General features: G+C 47.5%; 1 protein-coding gene across 6 annotated transcripts; it reads right to left on the bottom strand.

Moving 5' to 3' along the window:
• Nucleotides 1-196: 196 nt before the first annotated feature.
• ITPRIP (inositol 1,4,5-trisphosphate receptor interacting protein) lies at nt 197-26,340 on the bottom strand. 6 transcript variants are annotated; one of them, XM_051799778.1, is made up of 4 exons: nt 26,026-26,340; nt 21,015-21,108; nt 19,808-19,914; nt 197-6,308 (listed from the first exon to the last, which is right to left on the bottom strand). In XM_051799778.1, exon 4 carries the CDS (start codon nt 6,293-6,295, stop codon nt 4,646-4,648), a length of 1,650 nt encoding a protein of 549 aa, XP_051655738.1. In that variant the 5' UTR covers nt 6,296-6,308; nt 19,808-19,914; nt 21,015-21,108; nt 26,026-26,340; the 3' UTR covers nt 197-4,645. The 6 variants fall into 6 exon arrangements, with proteins under 6 accessions (XP_051655738.1, XP_051655740.1, XP_051655741.1 ...); XM_051799780.1 differs by lacking the exon at nt 26,026-26,340 and adding an exon at nt 25,757-26,010; XM_051799781.1 differs by lacking the exon at nt 26,026-26,340 and adding an exon at nt 17,615-17,761 and having other exon boundaries at nt 21,015-21,586.
• Between the last annotated feature and the right edge of the window lie 469 nt (nt 26,341-26,809).

Genomic DNA, 26,809 nt, shown 5'->3' with positions numbered 1-26,809 from the left:
CTATTCCACTTTATATTCACATTGCAATTTATTCTGGAGCTATTTCTACAGTTGGTCAGGAATCGCAGGGATTCTTGATGCTGGGCTTACTGTGCTAGTATCACACTGGAAATACCCCCACTCTATCCTTCTGCTCTGTTAGAAGCATTTTTGAGGGAGCTGGAAACAAAAGAGACTTCACACTAATTTAGATTTTGTACAAGACTTTATTATAAATAAAGCTGCATGAGAAGACCTATACAAATCCAACAGTGTCCTGCTATAAAAGCAGCAGTTTAAGTACAGCATTGTCAATCAAGGAAGACCTTAATTTGGAGAGTTCTGGTGTTATTGCCCATCTCAGCTGCATTGCCATACTACAGTTTTGCTTCTGAGCTAACGTATTACACACAGACCCCCCCATCCTAAAAAAAGACAAGTAATAAATAAAGCTGTTTACTCAGTAGGCTCCTATGAGAGCCAACCCCTCAATGGTCAGCAGCAAAGTTGCTACAGGTGCATAAAGTCTTATTTCTTCACCACAGAGAAAACATTGCAAAGGCTTTGCATTAAAAATGTCTGGTGAACAAGCACCAAATCCTGCTGCTTGAATACTGGATAAACCTTTGGATCCTTTTGCTAAAATACATCTTTATACCCCTCTAAGACCTGTATATAGAGCAACTTGGAGAGAGAAAAGCCGTATTCTGTGGCTGCCACATAGCAAAGAGTGAACACACAACAGCTCCCCTTAGAAGACATTCAGCTCCTGAACAGCAATAACCTTAGCCCATTTCTTAAAGGCAAATGGCTCCTGAGGCTATGTTGTAGATCAGTGGCTGCTATCAAGCCACCACTAATTCCATTACTTTGACAGAGCCTATAATAAAATATTAAAACCACAAGTTGAGGGTGGAGGGAGTGGTTGGAAAGCAGCAGAAGGCACTAGGAGTTCATCTGTTGAATTCACCCAGTTAGCAAATAGCAAGAACAGTACTGAGACACAAGGAAGGGGTGCAGGACAGGCCATTTACCCTTCCCTAGAATGTCTTACAGAGATGAAGGCATTGCCAAAGACATGTTGTGTGTTTATGTCATATGCAGTTTGGTTTTAAAAGAACATTTTCCACTTTAAACCACAAACTCTCATTTCTACCTCCATCCTTTAAAGCTGCTTCCTATGAATGCCCACCCAGATTTCAGTCAAGGCAGAACTACACATGGGCAACATTAAAATGTTTTAGGGCATTTTTACTGCCTGACAGCTGATGGAGCCGAACTGTTTTATAAACCTTTTTTGTGAAATGTGGGCTTTTACTGATAGGGCTAGTACTTGATGGGCAAAGATTTAATACAGGACAGACAAGGAAGTCCAAGGAATGATGTGCTTCACATCACAGCCTCCTTGTACCACTGCAGAGGTCTGATCCAAAGAAACGCTGTGTACCCACATCTCCTCTGATGGGACACTTCTATACCTCTGGTATATGGCTGACAAGGAAGATCTCAGCCCTGAGGCTCCTTGGAGCACAGCTTATAATCACAAACCACTTTTTCCCCCCAGACAGGTATGTGTGGGTTTCCTCACAGCTCAAATGCACAGAACAGACCTCTTAAAAGGTGCTCAGGGCAAAATGAGCATATTTATGTAGGAAAATTAAGCCAAGTAATTTCTTTCAGTGGAATCAAATCCACAAATTCATTGGTTCAGCTCCAGCTTGGGTTCAACTAAACCCCATGAGAACACTTCAGGGTCAGTTTGGGCGTAAGAGAGAACAGGCACCCAAGTACAGAAAACAAAGAACAAAAGACTTAATCCACTTATCAGTTTAGGTTCCCTTTGAGTCTGAGCAGCAGTGCTTCGAGCTGTGTAAAGACAAGTCTGGGCTCGTTTACAGGCCCGTAGGACTGGCATTGCAAAGCTTTGTTCTGACATTTTAATAGGGGAGTTACCTTATTCTGTTCAACAGCCTTTTCTTCTCATGCTCCCCCTGCTCAACCTTATATAAAAGTTATTTTTCAACCCTGAATGTCATTTCCTGAGAGACCTGGGTCACAAATTTGTTTCTGTTCTTTGGACAGTCTAAATTTAGACTCCTGACAGGAAACAGCAGAGAAATTTTTATTTCTCTCTGGCTGGGCTAGGAACACATTTAGAAGCAACTCCAACCACAACTTCTTCAGCATGACCTGCCTGCCACCAGCCCATGCAAAGCTGGATCTGCTACAGGCACTGTGCAGTAAACCAGGGCAGGTAAAAATGGCAAATTGCTTGGGTTTGCAAACAACTTACACAGCTTCCAATGCAGCCTCCAGCCTCCAGTATTAGGACCTACCCTCCCTGTACCTCTGCTTGTCACTACCTGCTTATCGTGTCCCCTGAGACTGCTCCTGCTCTCTTTCCAACTGGGGAAGGCTTGCTTGGCTCTACTAGTGAAAGCCAGGGGCTTACAGCACTCGTTAGCGTTAGCAATTAGTCCAGCCCTCTCTGCCAGCCCTGGCAGTCTCCCATCCCAGGCACTCATCTCCAAGGTTCTGATGATCCAAGACTCTTTCCTATTGGCACTACTCACCAGACTCTCCTCTCTCATTTTACTTCCTACCTACCCCTTACTTTCTGCTCAGAGGTATCACTTGACTACCCAATAGCCATGATAATAAAAGCCAAGAGAGGCAGCGATTTGAGCAAAGAGTTCCCTGTCCCCACCTGTGCTTCCTTACAAACCAGGTGTGGAGACAGGAAAAGCTTTCTCTGCCTTTGTGATAAAGTGTCCGTCACTGGTGGTGGGACAGAGAAGAGCAGACATCAATGAAGTGGTGAAATGTTTTTTAGCAGGAAAAGGGGGAGAAGGCACGACTATGGAGAGTTTGCTTATCAACAGGCTGGATAATAAGCTTCATGCTGTATGCTGTCTCCAGTAGTGATACAGGATTAAATCTTATATCTGATATGATAAGAGAGGATTGATAAAAAGGGACCTGTGGAATGTGGTAAGATCATCCCTTGTAAGACAGGATTCGGAGAAACCCTAGTGTAAAACTTTGCAGGAAATTCTAGTGTAAGAAAATGACAGCAAAGGCCCCTTAGCACTGGAACCCAGGCTTCTGTGACCAGCACAAAGCAAATCTGCACTGAGGCCCTGGTTTGGACCCTGCACAAAGCACACTGAAGAGGGTGAGGGTCTCCTGAGCCCTCTCCTCTAGCAAAGCCACCTTGCTGGGGTTGGGCAGCCCACTGGCACAGCAAACATACTGATTCCTGAGGGATTTCAGTCACCTCCATTTCTATGTTGTTTGGGGTTTTTTTAGCATATGCCACAAGACTCTCCCCTGGCTTGAAAGCCTGCAGCAGCTCACTAATCCTTCACACTCCCAGCTCAGCAAATTACAGTCTGCAAGCAGCAGCTCCTCAGAGCCTCATCAGAGCAGCAGTCTTTAAAAAGATTGAGGAGACCCTATATGCCTGTGTATGTGGAGCAGAAGGCATACAACACTGATCACAAGGGAGTTGCAGAGACAGCACTGCCAAGCTCTGGTACATGTGCACCTTTTTCATCCCTTCCTTCTCCTCCTCCTGACTCAGAGTGATCCTGCTGGCCTTGGCCTCATTAAAACCATGCAGGGAGATGCCCTCTCATTTGGAGGGTGGTTGTTCACTCCTGCTACCAGATTGCTGAGATTGGCTTCATTACAGGATAATTTTGGAGAACTGCTTCTTTTATGAAAGCAAAACCTACAGCAGTCATAGAATTAGAATAGTTTGGGTAGGAAGGGACCTCAAAAGATCATGTAGTTCAACCCCCATTTTCCTTTCTTGGCTGTTCTCAGCCTTACTGCACCAAGGTAAGGAAAACAAACCAATAAACCAAAATAAACATCAACAGTGATGTTTCTTTTATCTAAGGTAAAAAAGATTCCTGTCCATTTATCCATAGAAAATGGCCAGGAATATAAACCACTAGCTATGTTACCATGGAAGACTCGAATGAAATAGTCTGAAGACACAGACCCTGCACCCTGCTACATCCTTCCACTGGAGATGAAACGTGCAGCACGCAGGGTGTTTTTGAAGGACAGGACAAGCCATTTAAACTACCGCTGCAAGTCCCTTTGAAGCTGTGGTTGATTTAGGGATCTCCATCCAGTCCAGATCTTGTGCATGACCCTCCTCCTCTCCACACAAGCATGAAGTCTTATGTTGCACTTCCCTTGGTCGGTCGCAGAGCTCCTCTTGTCTGTGAGCAGACAGGCTCCTTTGATCCCGAGATCCTGTCTCTGATTCCTCCACCCTTTTCTTATCTCCTCCTTCCAAAAGAAATGAAGTACTTGGCCACCATCGCCCACCACCACTGTCTGCATTGCAGGTATCTGAATAAATTAGTTGTATTTGTTCCTCAACCACCACTGCAGCATAACTGAGGCACAATAGAAAAATATATTCCTAGCTGCGTAAAACTGAGCCAGCACAGCAGTGGAGCAGAAACCTACTTCAATACCACATCTTCCAGTTTCTACCTATTCTCCTTGCCTTGCCTCTCCCTCTCTGCAGGAACCATGGCCCAGGACTGGTTCAGCTGCAGAGAAGAAGCTGTACTGGCAAAGTCAGTTCTCTCCTGGAGGCTTCAGAAAGTTGCCCTCTGGATTTGTGCTTAGAGTTTGGCTTTGGTTAAAGGGATTCCTTACGGATCCCATTGGTGTGTGCAAGGGGAATGTGCACTGTGTACTCATTTATTAGTGCAGACATGTTCCTGAGCATCTCGTGGAATGTGTCCACTGTCTTCCTGTAAACGTCCCTGCGTAGCACAAAGGGACGGAAAAGGTTGAGAGGCTCAGCCCTCTGAAACACGATGGGGAAACCCAGCTCTGCTGGTACCTTCCCATTGCCAATGAAGAAGTGGTAGAGCTTCTTTTCATGCAAACATTTCTCCAGGAATTTCAGCATGTCCTGTAGACGAGCCTCCAACTTCTCTGGGGCCCAGTCCTGACTGGGACGTGCCTGCAGGAGATGCAGCATCACTGTCTTCAGGTGGTAGTTGGTGAGCCCGCTTGGACCTGTGAGGCTGCATTGCTTCCCATGGAGGAAGGAGAGGATCTGCAGGCAGCTGACATGGCAGGCATTGGCAGGCAGTGTTTTGGAGACCAGATGGATGAATCTCCTCTCATAGACTGCGAAGGTGAGAAACCAGTGAGTGCTGGAGGGGACATCTCCTGCCAGGCTGCTCCGAGGGAAATGGGAGATGAAGTAAACATCGGAGTTTTCATACTGCACCACAGGGGTGAGGTTGAAGGCAATTGATTTCCCTGATCTAAATTTTATCTTCAGGGCTCCTGGCGAGTCCAGGAGGCTGAAGGAAAGGTCAAATTCGTACTTGTGGGAGATTCTGTTCCAGGCCTTGGTGACAGCAATCTGGAACCACTTCATGACTTGATCGGCATCCAGATATTGAGTATTTTTGAAGCACAGGAGGTCTTCCATCTCACTGCTGGGCCTGGTAGTACTGACTTGGCTATGGAGGAGGCACAGCATATCTTCCCCTAGTTTAGTCTTGTCACAGATGCAACCTGTCACATCCTCATCTGCCCTGCACACCTTGATAGTGCCATAACCTTGTTCATCTGGGGGAAAAGAGTCCCCAGAGCACCAGGTCTGGCAGCGGAAGCAGTATGGCTCCGGAGGGGCAAAAGGCACTATCAGATCACAGACGAAAGGTTTACGCACTCTCCAGTTCTCATACATGCTCCCCACACCCATGCAATCCTCCACTTCCATGTCAGCATCCCGGTTACAAACACTCCTCAAGGCCTCCAGCAGGTCATCTGCAAAGCCTTCCACCATCTCCCGCATCCTGGCCATGTCTCCGGTGGTGCCCAGGATGCGCCTCTCATAAAAGCTGGCCAAGACGGCCTTGTTAGGGAAGGCTACTCCTTTAAATGCTTTCCCCAGGACAGCCATGTCATCCTCTTCTCCTCCTATGTCCTGCCAATTCCCTTCCTGGAAATCCTGCCTCCAGAGCTCGATCAGCAGGAAGATGATCATGGAAAGGGCAGTCCACATATCCCATCGGACCTTTTCCTCTTTGGTTTCCTCCACTACCAATGCAGCCTTTTCCAGAGCCTTCTGTGTGGCTTCCTGGTCTGCAATCTCCTGCTCCAAGCGCAACTGTTCCAGCCGAAGGCTCTCCTCCCGCTCCTTCATCTTCTGGATGATTTCTTCCGTGTTCTCGGGGACGGTGCCATTCTCCTTAGGGAAGAAGAGCGGGTGGTTGACGATAGCTGTAATCACCAGTAGGCACACCCGGAAGATTCCCACAGGCATGGCAGTTCCTTCCCTGGAAGAGAAAGAAAGGTAGAATGACCCATTATTCAGAGCATATTCCCTTAAGTAAGAAAAAAAAGAAAGAAACTTCTCACTGGAATAAAAACTTTGACATCCTTTCTAGCCCTGAAAAAAAATGCTTGAGTCTAGAAGCTCCTGAGTGCACGGTGTTTCTGCAAGTTATCAACCAACTTCCTGAAGAGGCTTTAGGTGAGCTTTTGGTGAGAATGAAAGTGGCTCTTATCAAGTGATCTTCGCAGAACAGAACTGTGAAGGCACTAGCTCCTGTCAACCAACTGTGATGCTGCTGGGGCAATGTGGGAGGGCATGTCCATCCTCCTTCCCCCCCTTTAAAATTCCTGGGACAGAAAGGGAAAGAAGCAGGAAGGACCTCGCCAGGTAAGCAAGCAGGACTGGAGATGAGCACTGCTTTTCCTCAATATAAGGCTGATGTTGCAGATGTGGCAATGGCATAGGCAGGGCTGTCCTGACTACCTTCCATGTTAAGCATGTCTGGGAACCCACACAGCCTGCTTGGATCACAGCTAACCTTCACTGCCAGTGCTGGTGATGTGCACCTGCGTGGGAACAAGCCTGCATGGTTTTGTGCTTCTAAAAAGGCACTACAAGCAAAGCTTTTCCTGCCTTTCAACACCATCAGGATCAGGCTGTGGCAAACCCTTCTGCCCCCCGGGATGCTTCATGATCATGGTCCCAAGAGAAAGGGCAGAGACAGAGACACTGTTAAACTGGAAAGGGTTTCCTTTAGCCAAGTGGTTTTAAAAGCATCAGGTTGTTTATTTTTGGTGCTTACTACACTACTGTGGAAGACATTAGTAAACACCACGGCTTTGATGTAAGCCATCTCCCCCAAACACTCCCTTAACAGCTGTGCTTGCAGCCAGCTCACTCCCATTGGAAGTGCCCTCAGCATTGCTGTGAGGAACACACCAGCCATGTGCCAGCAGCCTTGCACAGGCCCTTGGCATGACTGAGCCCACTACTGTGTTTTGGAGTGGTTTTGTGTGGTTATTTGGCTCTGCTGCTCAAACCTCACATTTATTAAACCTTTCTGTGCCATGGGACTCATGATGAAAGAATTTAATTCTCAACTTTCTAGAACATGGTCCCATTGCTGGGGTATCTGTCTGGTCCTGACAAGACCTCACAGAAGGCTGGGCCAGATGGTGCTTGGGCTGTTTCCTCCCAGGTGGTATTTCTGTTTCTGGAGGGCTGGCATCGCTATCAAGAGCCCAAGTGCCTGCCCAGGGCAGTACAACCTGAAGTTGTCACCCACTGCTGTGATGTAGAGAGCTCACCAGTCCCTCCTTCTGGCAACATCACTCCTCAGTCCCAGCACAGGAAGACCAGAAGAACAAAGCTGACAAGCAGGGATATTTCTTCTTTCAGCAGAAAGAAGAAATTTTAACAGTTGCTTTAATCCCTCAAAAGTGTGTTTGAGAGAGAAGGGTTTTTACAGAAATAAGGCTATCAATAAAATACCTAATCAATCAGACCAGAAATAGTAATCTCATTCCTAACAAATGTGGGAATGAGGCTCTCTCACAGAAAGCCAAGAGATGGTGAGGTGCTCTGTGCTCCGGGAGCTGAGGGTTGTAATTCTTTCCCCCTGCAATAGCTCCTTGCAGGCCTGAACTCCGCATATTTTGGTTCACAGCAATCCTGCTGTCCCAGCATCTGGGCAAGGAGAACATCTCTGGCAATCTCATTTATGCCTCCACAGGGCACACAATAAAGATAGATCCATCCCAGTGGACCTTGTTATCGTAACTACGCAACAAACTGTTGGCTTCTGATTGCAGGAACCCAGATTTCCTCCATGTGAGTATTTACTGTATATGGGAACTGTATGCAATTATCTCTGCTTATGAGAGGGCTGGGACTGGAATAACAAGGGAAGGGAACAGGATTGAGATGCATTGTCCAAGCATCAAGAAAATTCACACGGTGCTCAGGATAATGCTACGTGCCCCTCCCTGTGCAACATCTACCAACTCCCTTTCTTTAGAACCCATGCACATGCACAGATAAAATGTTTTTATGCAGTCATTTCTCTGGAGATGGTTTGTGGGCCTGTCTTGTCCTTTTTACATTTACATTAACTCTTTAATTCATCAGGCAATGAATTAAAGCTGAATTAATGCCCAAATCTGGGTGTTCCAGTTATTCTGTGAGCTCAACGCCTGGGCACATTTTAAAAATAAACTGTGGTCACCCTGCATTGGAAAGGGCTTTATCAGTTTGCCGGGGCAGGGCAGGAAGTGCTGGTGAGTTCCTTTCCTTAGTGCTACGCTCTCGCAGACCACATGTGCTTTCCAAGCTTAAAAATAACATGGCCAGGGGCCAGGTGCCTCCTTCTTGTAGTCTTGACCAGGATGACATTGCTGCATTGCCCTGCTAGACCTCTGTCCCTGTGGATGGAATGTTTTACTGTTACCAGGTTACTTCTTAGATGCATAAGGCTAAAAGAAGTCAGCTTCCCTGGGATCTTGTAGCCTTCAAGACTTTCTCATGCCCAGCTGCCCATGGGCACACCACTTCCACAAGTTACCTGTCCCTTCTGGTAGCAGAAGGAGTTAGACCTGGCATCCTCAAGTCCATCACTGGCTGGCTCAGCTGAATTCACTCCATGTCACTGACATTCTAAGCTACCCCAGCTGATTTTGCAGGAGAGTACGTTAGGAAGCACACACACATCTCTTGCCCCAGCAAATTCTACAGGCATCAAACTCTGGAAGAGAGCCACTATGAAAACTGGAAGTGACAAAATCTTCAGATCACATGAATTTGCAAGAGGCACGTCTGTTTTCAGCCTGAACACAGGAAGTTCTCCTGGTCAAAACTGCCCTTTTGCTACTGTAGCTATTCTTACCAGAAAATGAAGCCAAACATTAACCTCGGTTAAGGCTTAAGATTAATGATACTCAGTGACCAAGGTCAGTGGAGCCTGGCCTTGGCAGCAGTAAGGGTGGTATGGGCAGAGCGTTCCCACATCTCATCACATCCAGCTTTCCTGGCTAATATGGAAAGACTCAATAATACAGGTGAAACCAGTAGCACTGCCTGCTACAGGGCTCCAGCTTTCCCCATAACAAAGGTCGCTCTTTTCCATTGCTTTTAACTTCAGCCCAAGCTATTTAAGCCTGATAAAAATATTTATGCCTGCTCTGGCTGAGACAGCTTTTGTGTGGGGAAGAGGGAGTGAGTCCAAATGTTTCCAAGCTGGAGACTAAGGTTGAGAAACAGCATTTTTTTAATCTACGCATCAAATTTAGCAACACTTCAAGTATGGGGGAAAAAAAAAGGTATTCATAAGTTTTTAAACAGCAAGTTCTCAAAGCACTCTTCAGCCTTTTCCAAATTTCTCACCCTGCTATTTTTTTCCCCGTTTAAAGTACGGACAACGTCCAAACTCAGTAACAGACTTATGTCCACCTACCTGCTGCAGACCCTCTTGTGGCAGTCCCAGGGCTCCAAAGACCCCCTGAGGGAGGGTGCTGTGGTCCTTGCTGCATCACAGGCAGGCCAGCCCTGCCAGCAGCCAAACTAGCCCTCCCTGAAGCAGTTGAGAATGCAGAAACCCCACCTGTTGTGCTCCTGTGGGCACAAAACAGAGAAAGGAGCAGCAAGACCAAGGAAAGCTGCTTGAGAAAGTGAGAAGGGCTAGGATATGTGAAGCCTTGCTGTCTTGATGCAAAGCTCTGTCTCTGCTCACTGTCCAGTATGTGATGGTACTTGTTCAAACCTGCCTCTGGCACCAGAACTAGTTTTCTTCCAGACTTTTCTATGGCGCTCACTGTTTCAATGGCTAGGGGCTTCACCAATTTTAAGGTTAATGACCGCTCTGAACAAGCCTGGGAAGTGAGGGGGCAGACACCATGCCACTCTCCAGCTGGGGAGTGAGGGCTCAGGGAGATAAAAGCAGCTGATCTCTCTGCTGTCCGATTAGAAACAACAATCAGCTACATCCTACAGCACTTGGTATGTTCAAAGGCTCCACCAAGAGCACCTGCAGCCCTCCACCTGCAGCTCCCAGGTAGGTTAGGCCTCATCCTTTCAAGCCTGAAGCAGTCTTCCCACTTGGAGAATTGTGACCAGCCCTACAGGAGGTCCTGGATGATGCAGAGAGCCTCAAGAGAGGAAGGGGAAAGATGGCACTGGTATCATGCAGTTCAGGTTGGTGCCATGAAGCCACAAGCAGAAGGAGGCCAGCTCTCTCACTAGCTGATCTGAAAGCTCTTTGCTGCACCACTTGGTGATGTTTGGCTCACCTGCTCGCCTGGAGCACAGTTACAGACAGTGTGGTGTAAGGAAAGGGAAGCAGCACATGAAGAAGCCTTCACACAACCAGGCAGCAGCTCTACCTGCAGTTTCTGCCTTGAAGACATCCTCCTCACCTGGGTACATCACAGAGTTCATATGGGGTTTGTGTGGAGCAACCTGAGATAGCTGCTGCCTTGTGGCAATGTGTGCTCCCCCTTCCCACCAGCCACCCTGCCACAGGGGATTTCCCTGCATGAGCAACAAAGTCCTTCACAGAGATGATGATACTTAAAGTCATAACACTGTCCTGTCCATTCCAGCTAAAATGTGCTCAATATCTGATGTACCCAAGCCTTCCTCACACTCTTGGACCTTCAGACCCTTTTACCTCCTGCTCAGGGGATTTAAATGGCAGCTTGCAACTTGCCTCTGTAGGCTGCTCATATGCTCTGAGCTCAGATAACCCTCCATGTCCTCTGAAGACATGGGAGAACATTTTCATAAGCTACTCCTTTCTTTACTCGAGAGTTCCCATACAGATTTTTTTCAGGGTTTTTATTCCCTTACATTTTGCATCCTGGGAAGCAAAACATGCTCTGGCCAGTGTTCAGCAATAAACCAGATAGGAGTGGGCTGAAGCTTTGATTCTTAAATTAGAAAACCCTAAGTCAAGCCACTGAATGTGGTTCAGTAATGCACTGGAACACGCCAAGACATCATTTACGACACACTCGATTGCTTCCTGCGATTGGGCTGACACAAAAGGCAGTGAATAGGTGGCTGCCACATTGTGTTTTGCTTTGGTAGGCTGCAAGAAAAGAGGCATTTCAAAGAGATGATAGAAACTACAGCTGGTTGGGAGGTTTTCTTTATTGAAAGCTGCCAAATTTTTGAAACCAGAAATTTCATGGGAACAAATACAATTTCTGACACTCTCACTGGAAAGGTCCTTGAGGCTTGGAAAGGACTCTGATACTTGTTTTGCCTGGAGAGATTAATAGCTCAAACCAGCCACTAACCTGCAACTGGGACTTTCTAACTGGGAAGGTGTGAACCTCAGTCTGAGGGGTTTCATCCAGCCCAGACATACTCCCTCATGGCTCAGCTTCTGGGAGCTCCACGATTCCTCCTCTTGCTATAAAACAGTAAAAAAACTTGCCTTTTGGCCTTTGAGTGTATAGTCTGAAAATGTTCCTGCTGCATTTTTGAAGATCTAGTCAAGAATAAAAGTGTGCTGAAAGCTCTTAGTAACACACTATGTCCTTCTCCAATCTGCAGATACTGTTCCCACCTCTGCAGGTATTCAGAGCTATGTCCAGCTGCCACTGAAAGAAATGTTTTTTCTTAGTGGGGACTACAAGCTCTGATTTGTAAGACACATGCACAATGGTAGAGAATTGGGAACTCCAGAGATATATGTCAGTATTATGGTTCCTGCCAAAAACTTAGAAAGATGCACTTAGACATCCTCATAGCATACTGCTTGCTGTTTTTCCACCATCTCCCTATCAACATTTACAGAGCAGTCAAAAGGCCTTTTCTGGCTCAGGACAGGTGGTCAGTGCAGTTTTCCTTCCAGCTGCTGCATGTAAAGCCTCAGGAATAGATATGTGCTGGTTGGCTGTTCAAAGAAAAAGACAAAGGTACCACTAGAGAAAGCAATACCCTTGTAAAGATACCAGACTGGTCCTTCCCATTAGTTGTTGGAAATTTGTTGTTCAAATTTTGCCTCTTTTGCACTGAAAAGAATGAGAAAATTTTCATGTTTTAATTTATATGCAAATATTTTAAAAAGAGAGCTCATGTCTATGCTCTTGTAGTCTGATCACTTACTTGGGATACCAGAAACTTCTGCTGAAGGCTCTCCTCCAAATTCAGGAGAGACTAAAGTAATCTAAGCTTTGGTCTCCTTCCCAGCCCCTGAGGTTCCTGCCCTCATCACTTTCAGGTCAACGCTCTGCTCTCCCGGTTTGACCTGAGCTTTCACAGGATTCGAGGAATTGATTTTGGCAGGACTTCACTGAAACCTGTCTTGCTCTCAGACCATTTTTACTGCAGAAGTATTATCTGGGGAGGCTCGGGATCCTCGGGCAGCTGGAGGGCCCTGAGAGCCAAGATGAGCACTTCCACATACTGAAACACACCCCAGGATGACTAAGGGTCTATTGCAGCGGTCTATCCCTCCCACACCACAGCATACACACCAGCACATGTCACCCTGCCCAGCTTTCACCTGGCACAGGCAGCAAGAGCCCAGGCACTTAGATGAGGTTCCTCAGCTGGCTTCTATCCTCCAGGACAAAGACCCCACTGCTGCAGTGAGGAAGTGTCCCAGACCTATAGAGAGCCATAAAGACACCCCCACACACACTTCCCACTCTGCCCTCAGCTGTGACAGCACCCAGCACAGCCCACCCAGAGATCATACAGCACAGGGTAGCCAGGAGAGGCTCCTGCTCTCCCATCTCTTGAGCACACAGTCAGCTGCAGCACACACAGCCCAGCCAAGACAATCAGGCAGTAAAGAATCCAGTATGGAGCCTGAGCAGCACCAACTTGTGCTGTTCTTTCCCCTGCTATGAATTAAGCTGTGTGCAGGATGTTGGTGTGATGAGCTGCCGGATGGGACAGAGCAGTGCCAGCCACAGCAGCAATAACTCATGTTCTGATTTGTTTTTTGAGCATTAAATTAGTACTACAGACAAAGTACCGAATTCCAGTTGCCAGCACAATTGCAGCTGGTTCAGCACAGACAGGTGGGATTGGGCTCTGTCTTTGGCTCTCTACCAAAGCTGCAAGTGGGGAAGGACCAAATACACCAATACATGAAGTGCAGAGGCCTGGGTGTTGAGACTGGTAACACAACCACGTCTGAAACCAGAACAAGCCAGCTGGCCTGCCCAGGACTACAAAAGTCAGGTATGGCCAAGCAACTGCCTTCCAAACCATGCCTGGAAGCCCCACCCCAGATTAGCTGCTGGCCACAGCATAGCAGTTGGACAAGGCCACTTGCCTGATAGCTATTGTTTTGCAGTTTGATTGAGAACATGTTAGCCTTTTGTGACACCCGTGGACATCCTGTCCCAGGCCTGCTGCAATGCCAACAGGGTCAGTCGCACAGCCAGAGTCGGACATCCTGCCCAACAGGTCTGCTGTGGACTGTCGGAAGCAATATTTTCCTCCTGGGGGTCACCGGATCAGGTATTTCCAAGGAAATGCTGATGCTCATCCTGTGTGCAGGACTAGATAGCCCTTCCTTCCCATGGACAGGCGGATTCAGGGAATAGATAAGCAGTCAGTGGCACTGACAGTGCTCTGGAAGCAGACACTGCCATGCAGCCCCAGGTCCAAACGAGGAGTGATTTTGTCAGCATCTCTTCAGGCAGAGCACTGCTTGACTTGCCTTAGGAAAGACAGGGATTCTTTCTCCTGTCTTTCAGTTATTCATTACCTTTACCATCAAGAAGCTATTTCTCAGGCCTCATTAATTCTCCCTTGCTGCAGTTTGAAGCCCTAACATTCCAGTGACCACTGTGGGTAAAAGCACAGATTGTTTCTTTTCTTCTTGAAGTACCCCTCAGGATGTTCAGAGGTCCTCCCCTCCTGCGTCAGTTTTCGCTGCACACAGATGCATTTATGAGATATTGCCATAAAATCCCATGGTCTCCCTTACTCCAAAGCCTACACAGTACAAAGTTTTCTTTCTGGTTCAGGGGGAGCTATTTGCCTTCTAGGTCTCTTTTCCAAAACCCACAGATGTGGCACATGTTAAAATTTCAGTTTCATCAGCAAGTGGAGATTTATGTGGCCATTTCTAAGTCATTATTTCTCAGTGCATACAGATATCATGCCAGTAAAGCAAACATGATTCTGGCTCCCTCTTCCAGCCCCAAAGCCAGCAGCCATCATTAAAGGCAGCTGTAACAACTAATAAACAAACACAGAGCCAGGTCATGCCCCCAGATCACTCACTGTTTACTCACTGCAAAGGTGGACCCAAGAGGAGGTGCCCATGGAGACCAGGAGACAAAGCTAAGAGCATGAGGAGTGTGTTACTCAGCATCCTGACCATTGCCTGCATGTATTTTTTTGCTTTTTGACTGTGCAAGCCAGATCAGCTCTTGTCAGCAAGAAGCACATGGGCCATCTGTGTAGTGCCTTGGGTTCCCCCTCGTAGGACTAAGAAGGGATTTCACAAATTGGAACATAGTGTTGGCAGCAGGGGAGGCAGGAGAGGAAAGGTAGGAAGTGTGTATATGGCTCCCACCCACGTACTGAGCTGTTGTAGTAGGATCATGGCCAGGAACAGCTTGGCTTTTTAAGCCAAATAAATTTTGTTTGTTAACTGTGAGGAAAACAACTGGAGCAGACAGAACTTTTGTGGGTTTTGCTGGTTTTGGGTTTGATTTTTTTAATTTTTTTTTTTTTAGGAGGAGAAAAGACACACACAAAGAAAAAAAAGTTAACTTACCACCCTTACCTCCCCCTCAAACGTAACCTGATGGGAGCCCAGGCAATAGTTGGTCATTCCCTTGCACAATCTTTCATCAGCACAGATGGACACAACACCCCTAGTGCTTTACCAAAAGCCTGATAGTGTCAACCACGAGGTATGGAGCAATGTCACTGCACAGATGCTCTCTGGCCTCCACCTGATGCTCACGCTGGGACCCACTCTGGCTGTCCCCCCCTCAGCCACACAACATCTCCCTGCACGTGCAGGCAGCCATGGCTCACTGAGCCGTCTGGCAGTCACCGCAGGGAAAGGTGATGAGAACACAAAAGGGTTCAATTGCCAAGATGTTTCTTCAAATCTGCCCTCCTTTCCCCCACTTAATTCTCACCAAGGAGGAAAGAACCCACATCAGTGTTGCCAAATCAGGCAGTGGCTACTCTGGCTCTCCTATCCCTAAGGTAAGCACATGCTCTGCATCCTTACACATCCAGCTTAACTGTACATTGCACATCCACTGAGACACTTTGGTATTATAATAGTTGGTGAAAACATCAGAAAGTTGATTTCCCAGCAGAGATATGCCACTCCAGCACATCTAGGAAAAGCACATGTGGATATTGGCATGGCTCAGACATGACTTGCAGAATGATTACATTTTACATGTGAAACTACGAAGTTCCATTTCAGTCATGGAACAAGGAACACTTATATATTACAGACAGTAGAAAGCACAGTAGTTGCCAGACAATTCCACACTGAGACGCTGAACAAAAACACGGCAAAAAGAAATGGTCATTGCAGGCTGGGAATTTGGCTGATCTGAGATCTTCTACTCCATCACAGTTTTGACTTGGTGACAGTCAGGAGACCTGCAGGCCCAAGGACCTGCTTAAACAGGACTCAAAAACACTGACTGGGATTGAAGATTTGTGTGATACTGCACTATTGTTTTGCTAACTAGTTACTGCTGTTTGTATTCAAACAACTGGAGAGGAACTGTATTTAAAAGCTGGCTATTGTAGCCAAAATGTCACCACAGAAATGAAAAGCAATGCTTTATTCCATTGCCTAACATCCCAGCTTTTTTTGTAAAACACAATATAGTTCCTTAAATAAAATTAAAATAATAATAAAAAACCCCCATCCCAAAAGACTGTGAAAGCCCCTGCAGGGATGGGTAGAGGGTGTGGAAGGAAGAGAGAACAAGAAACAGCACTTTTACTGCATTGCCCCATTTCTTTGACTTCCACTAGGATGACTCCCTGATCTAAGCGGAGGCATTTTGCATTGCAGGCAGCCTCTGCAGGAAGAATTTTATTACCTGGTGACTCTAGAAAAGATCAGGAGAAACAAGACAAATGCTTTGGGAAGCAGTAATCCCAGTCCTGGCTCACTACTCATAAACTTAAAAACTGCCAAGACAGACGCACACACACAAATATGTTGGCTGCAGAGTACTGCTGGCTAACCCTGCTTTTCAAAATGAGTTTGAATAAATAAAAAGCAGCAGAAGAAAGCAAAGTCATACAAGAAAACAAACTGCCCCACTTCCGTGCAATATTTACATGAAGCTCATCCTTTCAACACCCATGGCCACCAACTCAGAGCCATTTTCACCCCAGGGAATGACTCAGACACCAGCCTATTGCCACATGTACCCATATTTAATAATTTTCATGTGCTCTTTGCTCAGTCCCCTTTTCTTACCAGCAAAAGGAAACATCTCTAAGCTCTTTCTTTCCTTGAAGAATTTGTAAACTGAATTTTGGGAAGAAAAACTCTGAAAACGCTCAACAGGGTAAGAGCAATGCAACTTGCACTGCTGTAACAGAATTATCGAACACACATACTAAGGCTGTGAAGCCACGTGGTTTTCATTTGGGATGTGGGGTGAACACATAGCTTGCTTCCTTTATAACATAAGCACAACAAAGGAAGGCTTTGTTTGAAAGCCAAGGAACAGCCTCTCTGCACACTTAAAGGCTAAGTTACCACGTAATGGGAACTGTGAGTCATAGCTGTGGGGCCCCTGCTCATAGGCACAAAAATCCCCTCTGCTGCAGCAGGCAGGGAGCTTAGCAAGGAGTAAAGACAGCTTCCAGCTTCACATGGGAGACTGAAAGTATCCAGGACTAGCAGCAAATACAAGGCTGAGCTGAGAGCACGTGTTGTGGATGACTTACTACACAAACATGTTCCTCTCAATTGACATTTTTTCCTGTAACTCCTTCAGAGCATGAGATCATAACCCTGCACCTAATCCAAGAGCACGATGCAGCTATGGGTCAACAGGGAGGTGGGACACATCATCCAAGCACCTTTAGACCATCTTTTGACTTTGGCAGCAGAAGAGAGTGGCCATGATACTTAGACTGAGCATAGCCAGCTCACTAGGTAGGACTGCAGTACAGCTCTATGTCCTTATGTCACCTAGTGTGCTGATAACTTATGTCACTGTGTGTCACAGTAGGGGAGGCTCAGCTGGTGGATTTCAGCTACCCAAAATAAAGATGAAGACATCCCTGTCATCCTTGCCCCCACTTGACTGGAAGAAAAAGATAAGAGTCATCTTCACTTACCACGAATGACTTGCAATCTGCAGTGCAGAAATGTCTGTGCTGCTGAAATTCAAGTATTTTCCCTCACATTTTCAAGTATTTGGATGCTAAATCCCCAGAGGCCTTTAAGAATCAAACTCTCCTCTGAAACCAGCAGCAGTAAGGTACCTGAACATCCAGGAGGAAATAAACTATGATCTAAGCATTCTGGACAAAGATACACAAGACCAAGCCCCTCTGGGAAGCACTACAGTGTGTATATCAAGCACCACTTTTTAAGCTTGAGAACATCTCCGTAGCTCTGCCTCTGGTACGTGTTAACAGAAAAGAACTTAAAAAATAGGGAAAAAAGAGGTCTGGAAAAGCAATACAGTTTCTTCCCTCTGCCTACGCATGGCCTACACTGTGCCTGGATGGTTTCTGGCAAGTCTCTATCTACTTTGTTCTGAAAAACTTCCAGTGAATCTCTGCCTCCCAAGGCAGTTTAGACTACTGCTTAACTGCCCCTACCTGTAGGAAAGTCTCCTTATCACTGCATGTGCTTTCTCCAAAACAAGTTGTTTTGGATCCCTGCTGGGATTCTGGCACAGGCAGGCGGTATCTTGTCTTAGGGAACTACTCACCTCCCTGCAGACATCGTGGGAGCCATTTGCTCCCACTCCTCATCAGGTGCTCATCATAAGTCACCAAATCCTCTGCAATTTGGAAGAACTGAAAGCAAGGCGCTCTGAAGCCAATTTACATTGTTTTCATTTGGGTTTGGCCACAAACTCTGTCTTTTCAACTGACGGTGCCCACCATCCCTTGAGGCAATCCAGAGAAAGATGAGTTGGTTACACAGGTGGCTCAGCTGACACCTTACAACTGATCAGACACAAGAACCTTCTCTACGTGCTCTTCCCCCTGGTTTTGAAAGTGAAGGAACAGTAACAGTTTTCCTTTGCCAGGCAACCAGAATAACCATATGAGTCAGAGGCTGTACCTAACAGGGCTTAAATTCTGCAACAGTTGGCTGCAATGGTCCTCATCCCTGCCAACACCATGCCTGGTTTTTCTAAGCATGGCAGTGGGATGGATCAGATGCTTTCCCTACAAATGCTGAAAAAGCATCTCTGCCTTGAGGCAAATATCGCTGATACAAATAATGTGCTAGATCAGCCAGAAAAACCTGCCTCTGGAAGAGGGATAATAATGAAAGATGGTGAAGGGAAAGGAGAAAGAGAAAGAGCTTCATTTACACACAGGAGAATGGCAATGGGCCAGCTCTCACAGCTTTGATCAGGGCTGGAGGAGCATGCCAGGGAACGCTGTGAGTTGAGCTTTGCTAGAGCAGAGCAGCCGTTTGAACTCTGCGATGGGAAAAAAGGGACAGACACCACCCAACACCGATCCAGAATAAATAAAAGAAAAAAATCATGGGGAGAACATGAACTAACAGGTACTTGGAGCCAAAGCAGGACATTGTGGCAGCCAGGACTGCTGCTCTGGCGGCTCCCTCTGTCATCAGCTCCAGTTCTTTCCTTCCCACCACTGGTACCTGCAGAGCCTCCTGTCACACACTCGCAGAGCAGCAGTACCAGACATCTTGGTTTCACCCAGCAGTTCTCCTTTCAGCATGTTTTCAGGTGTTTTGATACAAACAGGAAAACTCTACACATTGCTGGCTTGTGGCTTATTTCCCTTCAATCTGGCTGCCTCTGCTGTCACCCAGGATCACCAGGAGGCAGTCCACACACTTCCATGCCTTTGCTCTCTCTCTAACACCTGGAAGAGTGGGGATCTAGTACTTGCCCAGTCTGGGTGAGGTACCTCTGGCAAGTTCTCCTGCACAACAGAAAATGCAGCAGTAACTGATGTCGGCAAAGTTTTGGACCTGTTGGTTCTCTTTTGCCATCACTCTCTGACTAGATCCCAACCGTACCAAGCAGTGAGATAAAAACAATTTTATACTGAAAGTCCAAAAGAGAGAGGCTTTTAACACTGATCTTCTACACCGAAGCCATTTCCAAACTAAACTTTCATAACACTGCTACTTTTTCTTTGCAAGAAGCTGTCTGAACCCCGCTGTTGGGAACATTTACTAAAATATGAGCCACACCAATCTCCTTTCAGCATTTCTGCTGCAAGGCTCAAGATCTCCTAGTGAGAGCCCATCAAGATGCTTTCTTAAATCACATCAAATCTGGAAGGAAGAATGACTCCTGGAGCACTTACCTGCTACACAGCTTTGCAGGTGCTCATTAGGCTTCACATTACTACTACTGCCGTGATGCAGAGAAGACTATATTCAGTCACCCACTGCTGAAGCACAGCCAGGAAGTCTGCAAAACACAAAGTGAATGAATGAGGAAGTTCAGGCAGCAGTTGGGTATATAATGCAGTTATCTAAACTAGGAACTGATTAAAAAAGAGATTAACTCACCCCCTTACCTAATAAAATTATCATAAAAGCTCAAGAGACCAGAAATAATCAGTTTGAAGTGATCAGGGGAGAGTTAAAATGCTGCTTCTCCCATGGGAAAGTGTGCAGATCACACTGTAGGTCTGTCAGCCTTGCAGACATGTTGGTAAGTAAGGACCTCCCTCCTCTGACTCCACCATCACCCACCAACCCTCTCCTTTTAAAATGGATTAGGGTCAAATTAGCAACTGCATAAGTGCAAGGGCTGGGACAGTTTTGTCTGGGATTGGTTTGTCTAGAAAAGGCATCTGGCTGCTGTAAGCAGCTTGTAAGGTAGAAATACTTGCTCGGGGAGCTGGGTTTAGAGAGCTAATGGGAGAAACAGAAAATACAGAAGAGACAGGAAATAAGTCTAAGAGCAGACAGGAAGATGTGAAACACTGAACCACAAAAGACAAACTACCATATTTTAGGAGAGAGAAGTGAAGAAATTTTACATGCAACAGGAAAAAAACAAAGTCCCCCAACCAAAGGGAGGAGAGGACCTGACAAGTTGGTTGCAGGTAGATAAAAGAGATATTACCCAGGTGCACAATGGGCTGGGGAGCAGGTATCCACCACCCTCATTTCCAGCTGCTACCACCACTTCAAACCTTCCAACTGTCATCCAAAGCCTGATGAAATCATGATCAGTGTGGGCTGAGCTGGGCTTTGGAGCTGGGTACTTTAAGGGTTCGATATTAGGTTGATGCAACCTTGTTCTTTGGAGCCCCTTCACTTAGCCTCCCTCCTCCCACGTACCTGCTTTGACCAGACCGTGTGTACAGTTTCACTTCTCTCTGTCTTCTTAGAGGCCAGATTGAGCAAATGGGCTCTGTTCTGCCCTGCCCTGCCCTCCCAGCTTGCAGGGCTGCAGGTGCCTCTACTCAACCAGTGCCATGACACTACCAGCAGCAGCACAGACTGCCAAACACAGGAGCAAGACACCCCAAACCCCAAAGGTCTGGATTTGCACTGTACCTTCACAATATCCTAGTGGATGTTTGTAAGCCCTCAGGGCCAGCAACGCCTGGTCTCATGGTGGCTCAGGGTCAGTAAGGTGCAGCAGGTGCTTCTGCTTGGAGAAAAGAAACTATGAAGTGCTGTGTGGGTACTGCTGCTATGGGAATTGCACAACCTCACTTGTTAAAATAATTTTTAAATCTCAAAAGAGAGAGTTTAAGTCAGGGTCTCCCTCAACTATAAGTGTATAGATGTTGGAGAGACCTTGACTGAACCTTAGGGGGTGGTCTAAGGCCAGTTACAAGCAGGTCCTTCTCAGCAGTGGGTGTGCCTGTTGTGCACCCTCACATACCAGCACAAACCTTGTCTCACTCTCTTTGAGGCAGTCACAGAGTCACAGAATGGTTTCAGCTGGAAGGGACCTTAGAGAGTGTGAAGTTCCAACTCCCCTGCCATAAGCAGGGATGCCACCCACTGGACCATGTAGCTCAAAGTCCCATCCAGCCTGGCCTTGGACACTTTCAGGGGTGGGGCAATCACAGTTTTGTTGGGCAACCTGTTCCAGTGCCTCACCATCTTCTAAGCAAAAAATTTCCTAACATCTAATCTAAGTCTCTCCTCTTTTAGTTTAAAACTGTTCCCCCTTGTCCTATGACTTTTTGTCCATGTGAAAAGTTGCTCTACCTTTTTGTAAGCCCCTTTTAAGTACTAGAACACTGCAATGAAGTCTCTCTGGAACCTCCAGGCTGAACAGCCTCAACTCTCTCAGTCTGACTTCATTGGAGAGGTGCTCCAGCCCCATGATCATCTTTGTGACCTCCTTTGGACCTGTTCCAACAGTTTGATGTACCTTCCTGTACTGAGGACCCCAGAACTGGATGTGGCAGGTGGAGTCTCATAAGAGTAGAGTAGAGGGGAACAAGCCCTCCCTCAACCTGCTGGCCATGCTGCTCTGGATGCAGATCAGGACACATTTGGCTTTCTGGGCTTCAAGTGCGCATTGCTGAGTCATGTACAGCCTTTCATTCATGAGAACCCCCAAGTCCTCCTCTGCAGGGTTGCTCTCAATGAGTTCTTCTCCCAGTCTGTCCTCATATCTGGGATTGCCCTGACCTAGGTACAGCACCTTGCACTTGGTAGAAGTGCAGTTGCACGAAATTATTGTGGGCCCACCTCCCAGACTTGTCCAGGTCCCTCTGGATGACATCCCTTCTCTCTGTTGTGTCAACTGCACTGCTCAGCTTTGTGTCATCTGCAAACTTGCTGAGGGTGCATTTGATCTCACTATGTCACTGATAAAGACATAAAAGAGCACCAGTCCCAAGACAGAGCCCTGAAAGACATCACCAGCCTCCACCTGGACAGAGAGCCATTAACAACAACTCCCTGGTTGCATCTACCCAGCTAAATCCTTATCCACCAAACAGTCAACATTTCCAATCCACATCTCTCCACTCTGGAGATCAGGATATCATGTGGAACCATGCCAAAGGTCTTACACAATTTTAGGTAGATGACTGGTCAGTCTTCCCTTGCCAAATGTTGCAGCCACTCCATCACAGAAGGCCACCAGACCTGTCAGGTATGATTTGCCCCTAGTGAAGCCATATTGTCTTGGATCACCTCCTTGTCTTGCGTGTGCCTTAACACTGCTTCCATGAGGAAGATGGAGCAACACAGCAGAGTGTTTGTTTTGAGTCAGCCCTATATGAGAGCCTCCTCTCCATGACAGAAATCAAAGCTGCCCCTGCTCTAGTGAAGCTCAGCAGCTACTCTGGCCTTCAGGTCATGGCAGTAAAACCTGTTTGTTTTGCTGAACTGCTGGTCAAGGTTGGCTCAGCCAACTTCTTATGGCCCACACGTGTGTGTAAGTACAAACAAGTTAAAAAAAGAGTCCTGCTGCAGCTGCACCCCAGGCCAGCTCTCCGTTCCTGAGGCTGCTTAAAGCTTGGCTACCTGCCTCCCTGCCTATTGCCCACGCTGAGGAGTGAACAGGCAGGAGGTTTTGCTTACACAGCTGAGCTCACATCCCTGTAAAACCTGGAATTCATGGTTGGGCACACGACAATGCTGCCCACTGCACACCCTGGTCACGCTCCCTCCAGCCTGAAAACCAGAGTCTCTACCTCTCTCCACCACCCAGCAATTACATGTGCTGATGGAAAGTATGCCGCCTGGCAGCAAACCTGCTTTTTCCCCGGTATAAATGGATTGTAATTACACTTGGGAGAGAAAGAGCTGGCCCACCCAACAGTCCATTTTAAAGGGGACCTAAATGGACAAGCCAGAAGCTTTTTTTCAGCTTCCTTTTCCATCACACCATTGCTATGGATTGCAATTGCAATTCTGCAGAGCAGAGTGTGCTGGACAGGACAGCTGGGAGACTCACGCAGACTCTTCATGGGGTTCATATACTGCTTCTTAATGTTCATCTTGTCAACAGAGGCTAAATTTAGCTTAAATTTTGCCAGGATATTTGTTTTAGAGGGGATGCAGATGTGTCAGAAGAAAACAATGCAACTGAGAAAAATAAACCACCCCTTTTGCTGTGTACCTATTGCACTCAGGGAACTAATTTAAGCTATGAGCCAAAAAAAAAAAAAAAAAGAAAGTACACCACAATACAACCCATTAAGTGTGTTTCCTGATATCATGGTGTGTTAATTACTTTGCAAGCAAGTTCCAAGACACTGAAACAAGAGAACAACAGTCAGCAGGTAGATAGTTGCAAATGGCAGCCTGAAACCGTCCCTTTGAAAAACATACAGCTTTTCTTAAACAAAAAAGCAGAAATCAGTTAGATCAGCTTGTGGAACACCAGTGTTAGGTTTCTGCACATCAGATTCCCTTCTCCTGTTACTCACTGCCATGTAAAAAGAATCACAAGCACTGGCATCCTTCTGAGACACCATGCAGAAACACACAAAAACCCTTAATGCCATGCATAGAACCAATAAAAAACCAAAAGGGGAGCAGACATGCAGCTTTTGGTGGCCCTAGTCATCAGATGGCCTGAAACAATTACTCAGAACAACGAAGTTCCCCAACCCCTGACCAGGGCTATTTAGTCTGACTTGAGACAGAGAGGGTAGTGTGAAAAAAAAGAAAGGTTGTTCTTAGTAGATTGTAATGCTTCAAGCAACAAAAAGAGGAAGACAGTTAGGTGGGGAGGGGCCACTGCCCGAGCTCTTGATAAACAGGTACAACGCCTTTGGTGTGCACAGGTCTCTTCTTCCTTGCAGATGCCACTGGTGTAAACACAGACCACTGAGTCCTGTACACCCAAGTCATCAAAACAAAGAATGTCATCTACCAGCTGAGAGCCAAGAAATCCTCGGGCTGATCCAGTACTGACACTGGCTCTCTGACCTTTGGCACATCAATTCACCTCCCTCCACATCTGTGGCAATCACACTTAATGCACGTGTGTGCATTTCCCACGTGGGAGCAGCACGAAGCGTCTATTGTGGAAGAGAAGAGAAGGCTTGAAGTTTCCACTCCTAATTTCTATGCTCTGCTTTTCCTTAAGGACTGAGAGAGCACCTTTCACATATATTAAGAAGAAACGGTTCTTAAAAGCAGATACCTATGAAGGTAGATAGAATCACTTTAGTCAGAGCTGCAGAGGAGAATTATCATCACCAAACCGAACCAAAAAACCTTGCAAACCAAGGCATCCTACACTACAGTGGCTCTCCTGTCCAAGTGCTGCTTTCATGGCAGCTCACGTCCTTGCCTGGCAGCTCATGGCAAACACTGGTGCCTGAAGGAGATGTGCTGAGTATGGGTTAGGCTTACAGTACTCATTAAAAACATGTTAATAGTAATGTTCGCCTAGAGAGACGGCTGCTGCTCATCTTGCCCAACCACATAACAGATACCAATAGCAACGTGTCCTGTTTTCCTGAAGGATTTCAGTATGCCATTTCCCAAGAGAACTGCTTCAGTGGCAGATTGCCAAGTTGGAGATGCAAGGGCCATTAAGGCTCTGTTTCTGCATGTCAGTTTTACAGCCCATGACTTCTAGTATCCCAGTCCTGGCTCACTCTGGTTTGAGCTACAAACACATGCTGGCCACTTTCAAAAACATGCCCACACAAAAGAAGAGCAGTTCTACTGAAAATATCCCTCCTTCGGCTTACTGAAAACATCAGTCCTTCTCTCTGTGCTCGTTAGTGAGACGTAGTGTAACTCAGAAGAACGACAAGGAAGTTTTAAGCCCACGCCGTGTAACACTGAACACGCAGCAAAGCTCAGCGATGCGTTCTGCACGGACTGCACATGCCCGAGGTCAGCGCTGGCCCGAGGACCCCACGGGCTGTGTCCCCAGCCAAGAGAGGTGGCCGAGGGGTCCCTCGGGCTCGGTCCCGCAGAGGGTCCCCCCGCGCTCCTCCCAAGGGCTTTGGCCGCTCTCCCGCCGCTCCCGGGGCCCTGGGAGCGGGCACCTCCTGCCCCCCGCGCTCGGCTCCCGCCTGGGCTGCAGGGACAGAGATGCCGAAAGCTCTGCAGAAACTTTGGTGGGCGCAGCAAGCTGCCTCAGGGGCCCGATCCTGCCGGTGTCCCGGTACCCACCGAGAGGAGCCGCTTAGGCGCGCAAAACGAGCTAAAGGCAAAAGTTACTCCGTAAGGAGAAGCCGGGGGGCGATCACAGCAGCGCGACCCGCTGCGGGCAGCCCGGCACGGCCCTTCCCCACCCCCTGGCACCCCTCGTCCCCCCGGGCTGCACCCCCCGGACCCCCGGGTCCCCGCACGACACTCACCGGGCCGGGCGGGCTCGGCCGCCGCTCCCGGGGCGGTCCCCGCACACCGGCGCTGTCGGGGCGGCGGCGGCTCCGCTCGGAGAGGGGCAGGAGCCCGCCCAGCCCAGCCCGGCCCGAGCGGGCGCCCTCCGCTCTTTGGTTTGTTGTCTCTCTCCTCCTTCAAACCACCCCCGCCAGCCCTAGGAGCCCAGCCATCCTCCGGCGGGAGGCAGCGAGCAGTCTGAGCTACCCCTCGGCTCCCCCCATCAGCTTCCCAGATGGTTTCGTACCGAGGGCACGGAGGACGGAGAGGAAATGCGCTCATCTTGCTTCTCGGATGTATTCTGACCTCCTGGTGGTCGTGCCTGAGAGTCAGGAAAGCAGCTGGAACACGTAACCTCGCGTACAGCTCTTATCAAAGCAAAGGAGCAGATCCCAGGGATGCCGAACTATTTTCCTGCTCGAAGGTGGCACAAGTAGAAACTTGTGGAGCTGCCTAACATCCTTCCGAGGCACAGAAGTCACAGAAGTCATGCTCGTTTCCTTAGAATCATAGCATATCCTGAGTTGGAAGGGACCCATGGGGATCATTGAGTTCAACTCCTGGCCCTGCACAGGACAACCCCAGGAATCACACCATGTGCCTGAGAGTGTTGATCAAATGCTTTTTGAACTCGGACAGGCTTGGGCCTTGTAGAGGTGGGGGAGCTGCAGCACAGCAGTATTAGCAAATGATAAAGGCCACAATAAAGGTTTTTCAAAAGTGTTTTCCAACACTGCCCTCATTCTAAAGGCCATCTTCTTACATTTTTCACATAAATAAGTTTGCTCAACAAGTATCACTTTCATAAGGAAGATTAAGGGCATCAAGTCTGAGCAACAGCATAGTGACATCTGTCTGATTTAGGGAAATTATAGATCCCTCTATGGCACCCTTCCTCTTTCCACAGCATTGCAACAACTGGCTTATATTACCACTGGTCTGGCATGTTGCACGTTCTTCACCACTGCTGCTTTGATTTTTTTTTTTTTAAGCTCGGATGGTGGACATATGCGGTGGTAGGAGACAATCTG

The sequence above is a fragment of the Manacus candei genome, unplaced genomic scaffold (genome assembly GCF_025592945.1).
Source record: "Manacus candei isolate 608988 ecotype Guabito, Panama unplaced genomic scaffold, ASM2559294v1 h1tg000050l, whole genome shotgun sequence".
In the NCBI taxonomy this organism is placed as follows: Eukaryota; Metazoa; Chordata; class Aves; order Passeriformes; family Pipridae; genus Manacus; species Manacus candei.
Note: the sequence above shows the minus strand (reverse complement) of the source record. Positions and strands in the feature narration are given on the sequence as shown.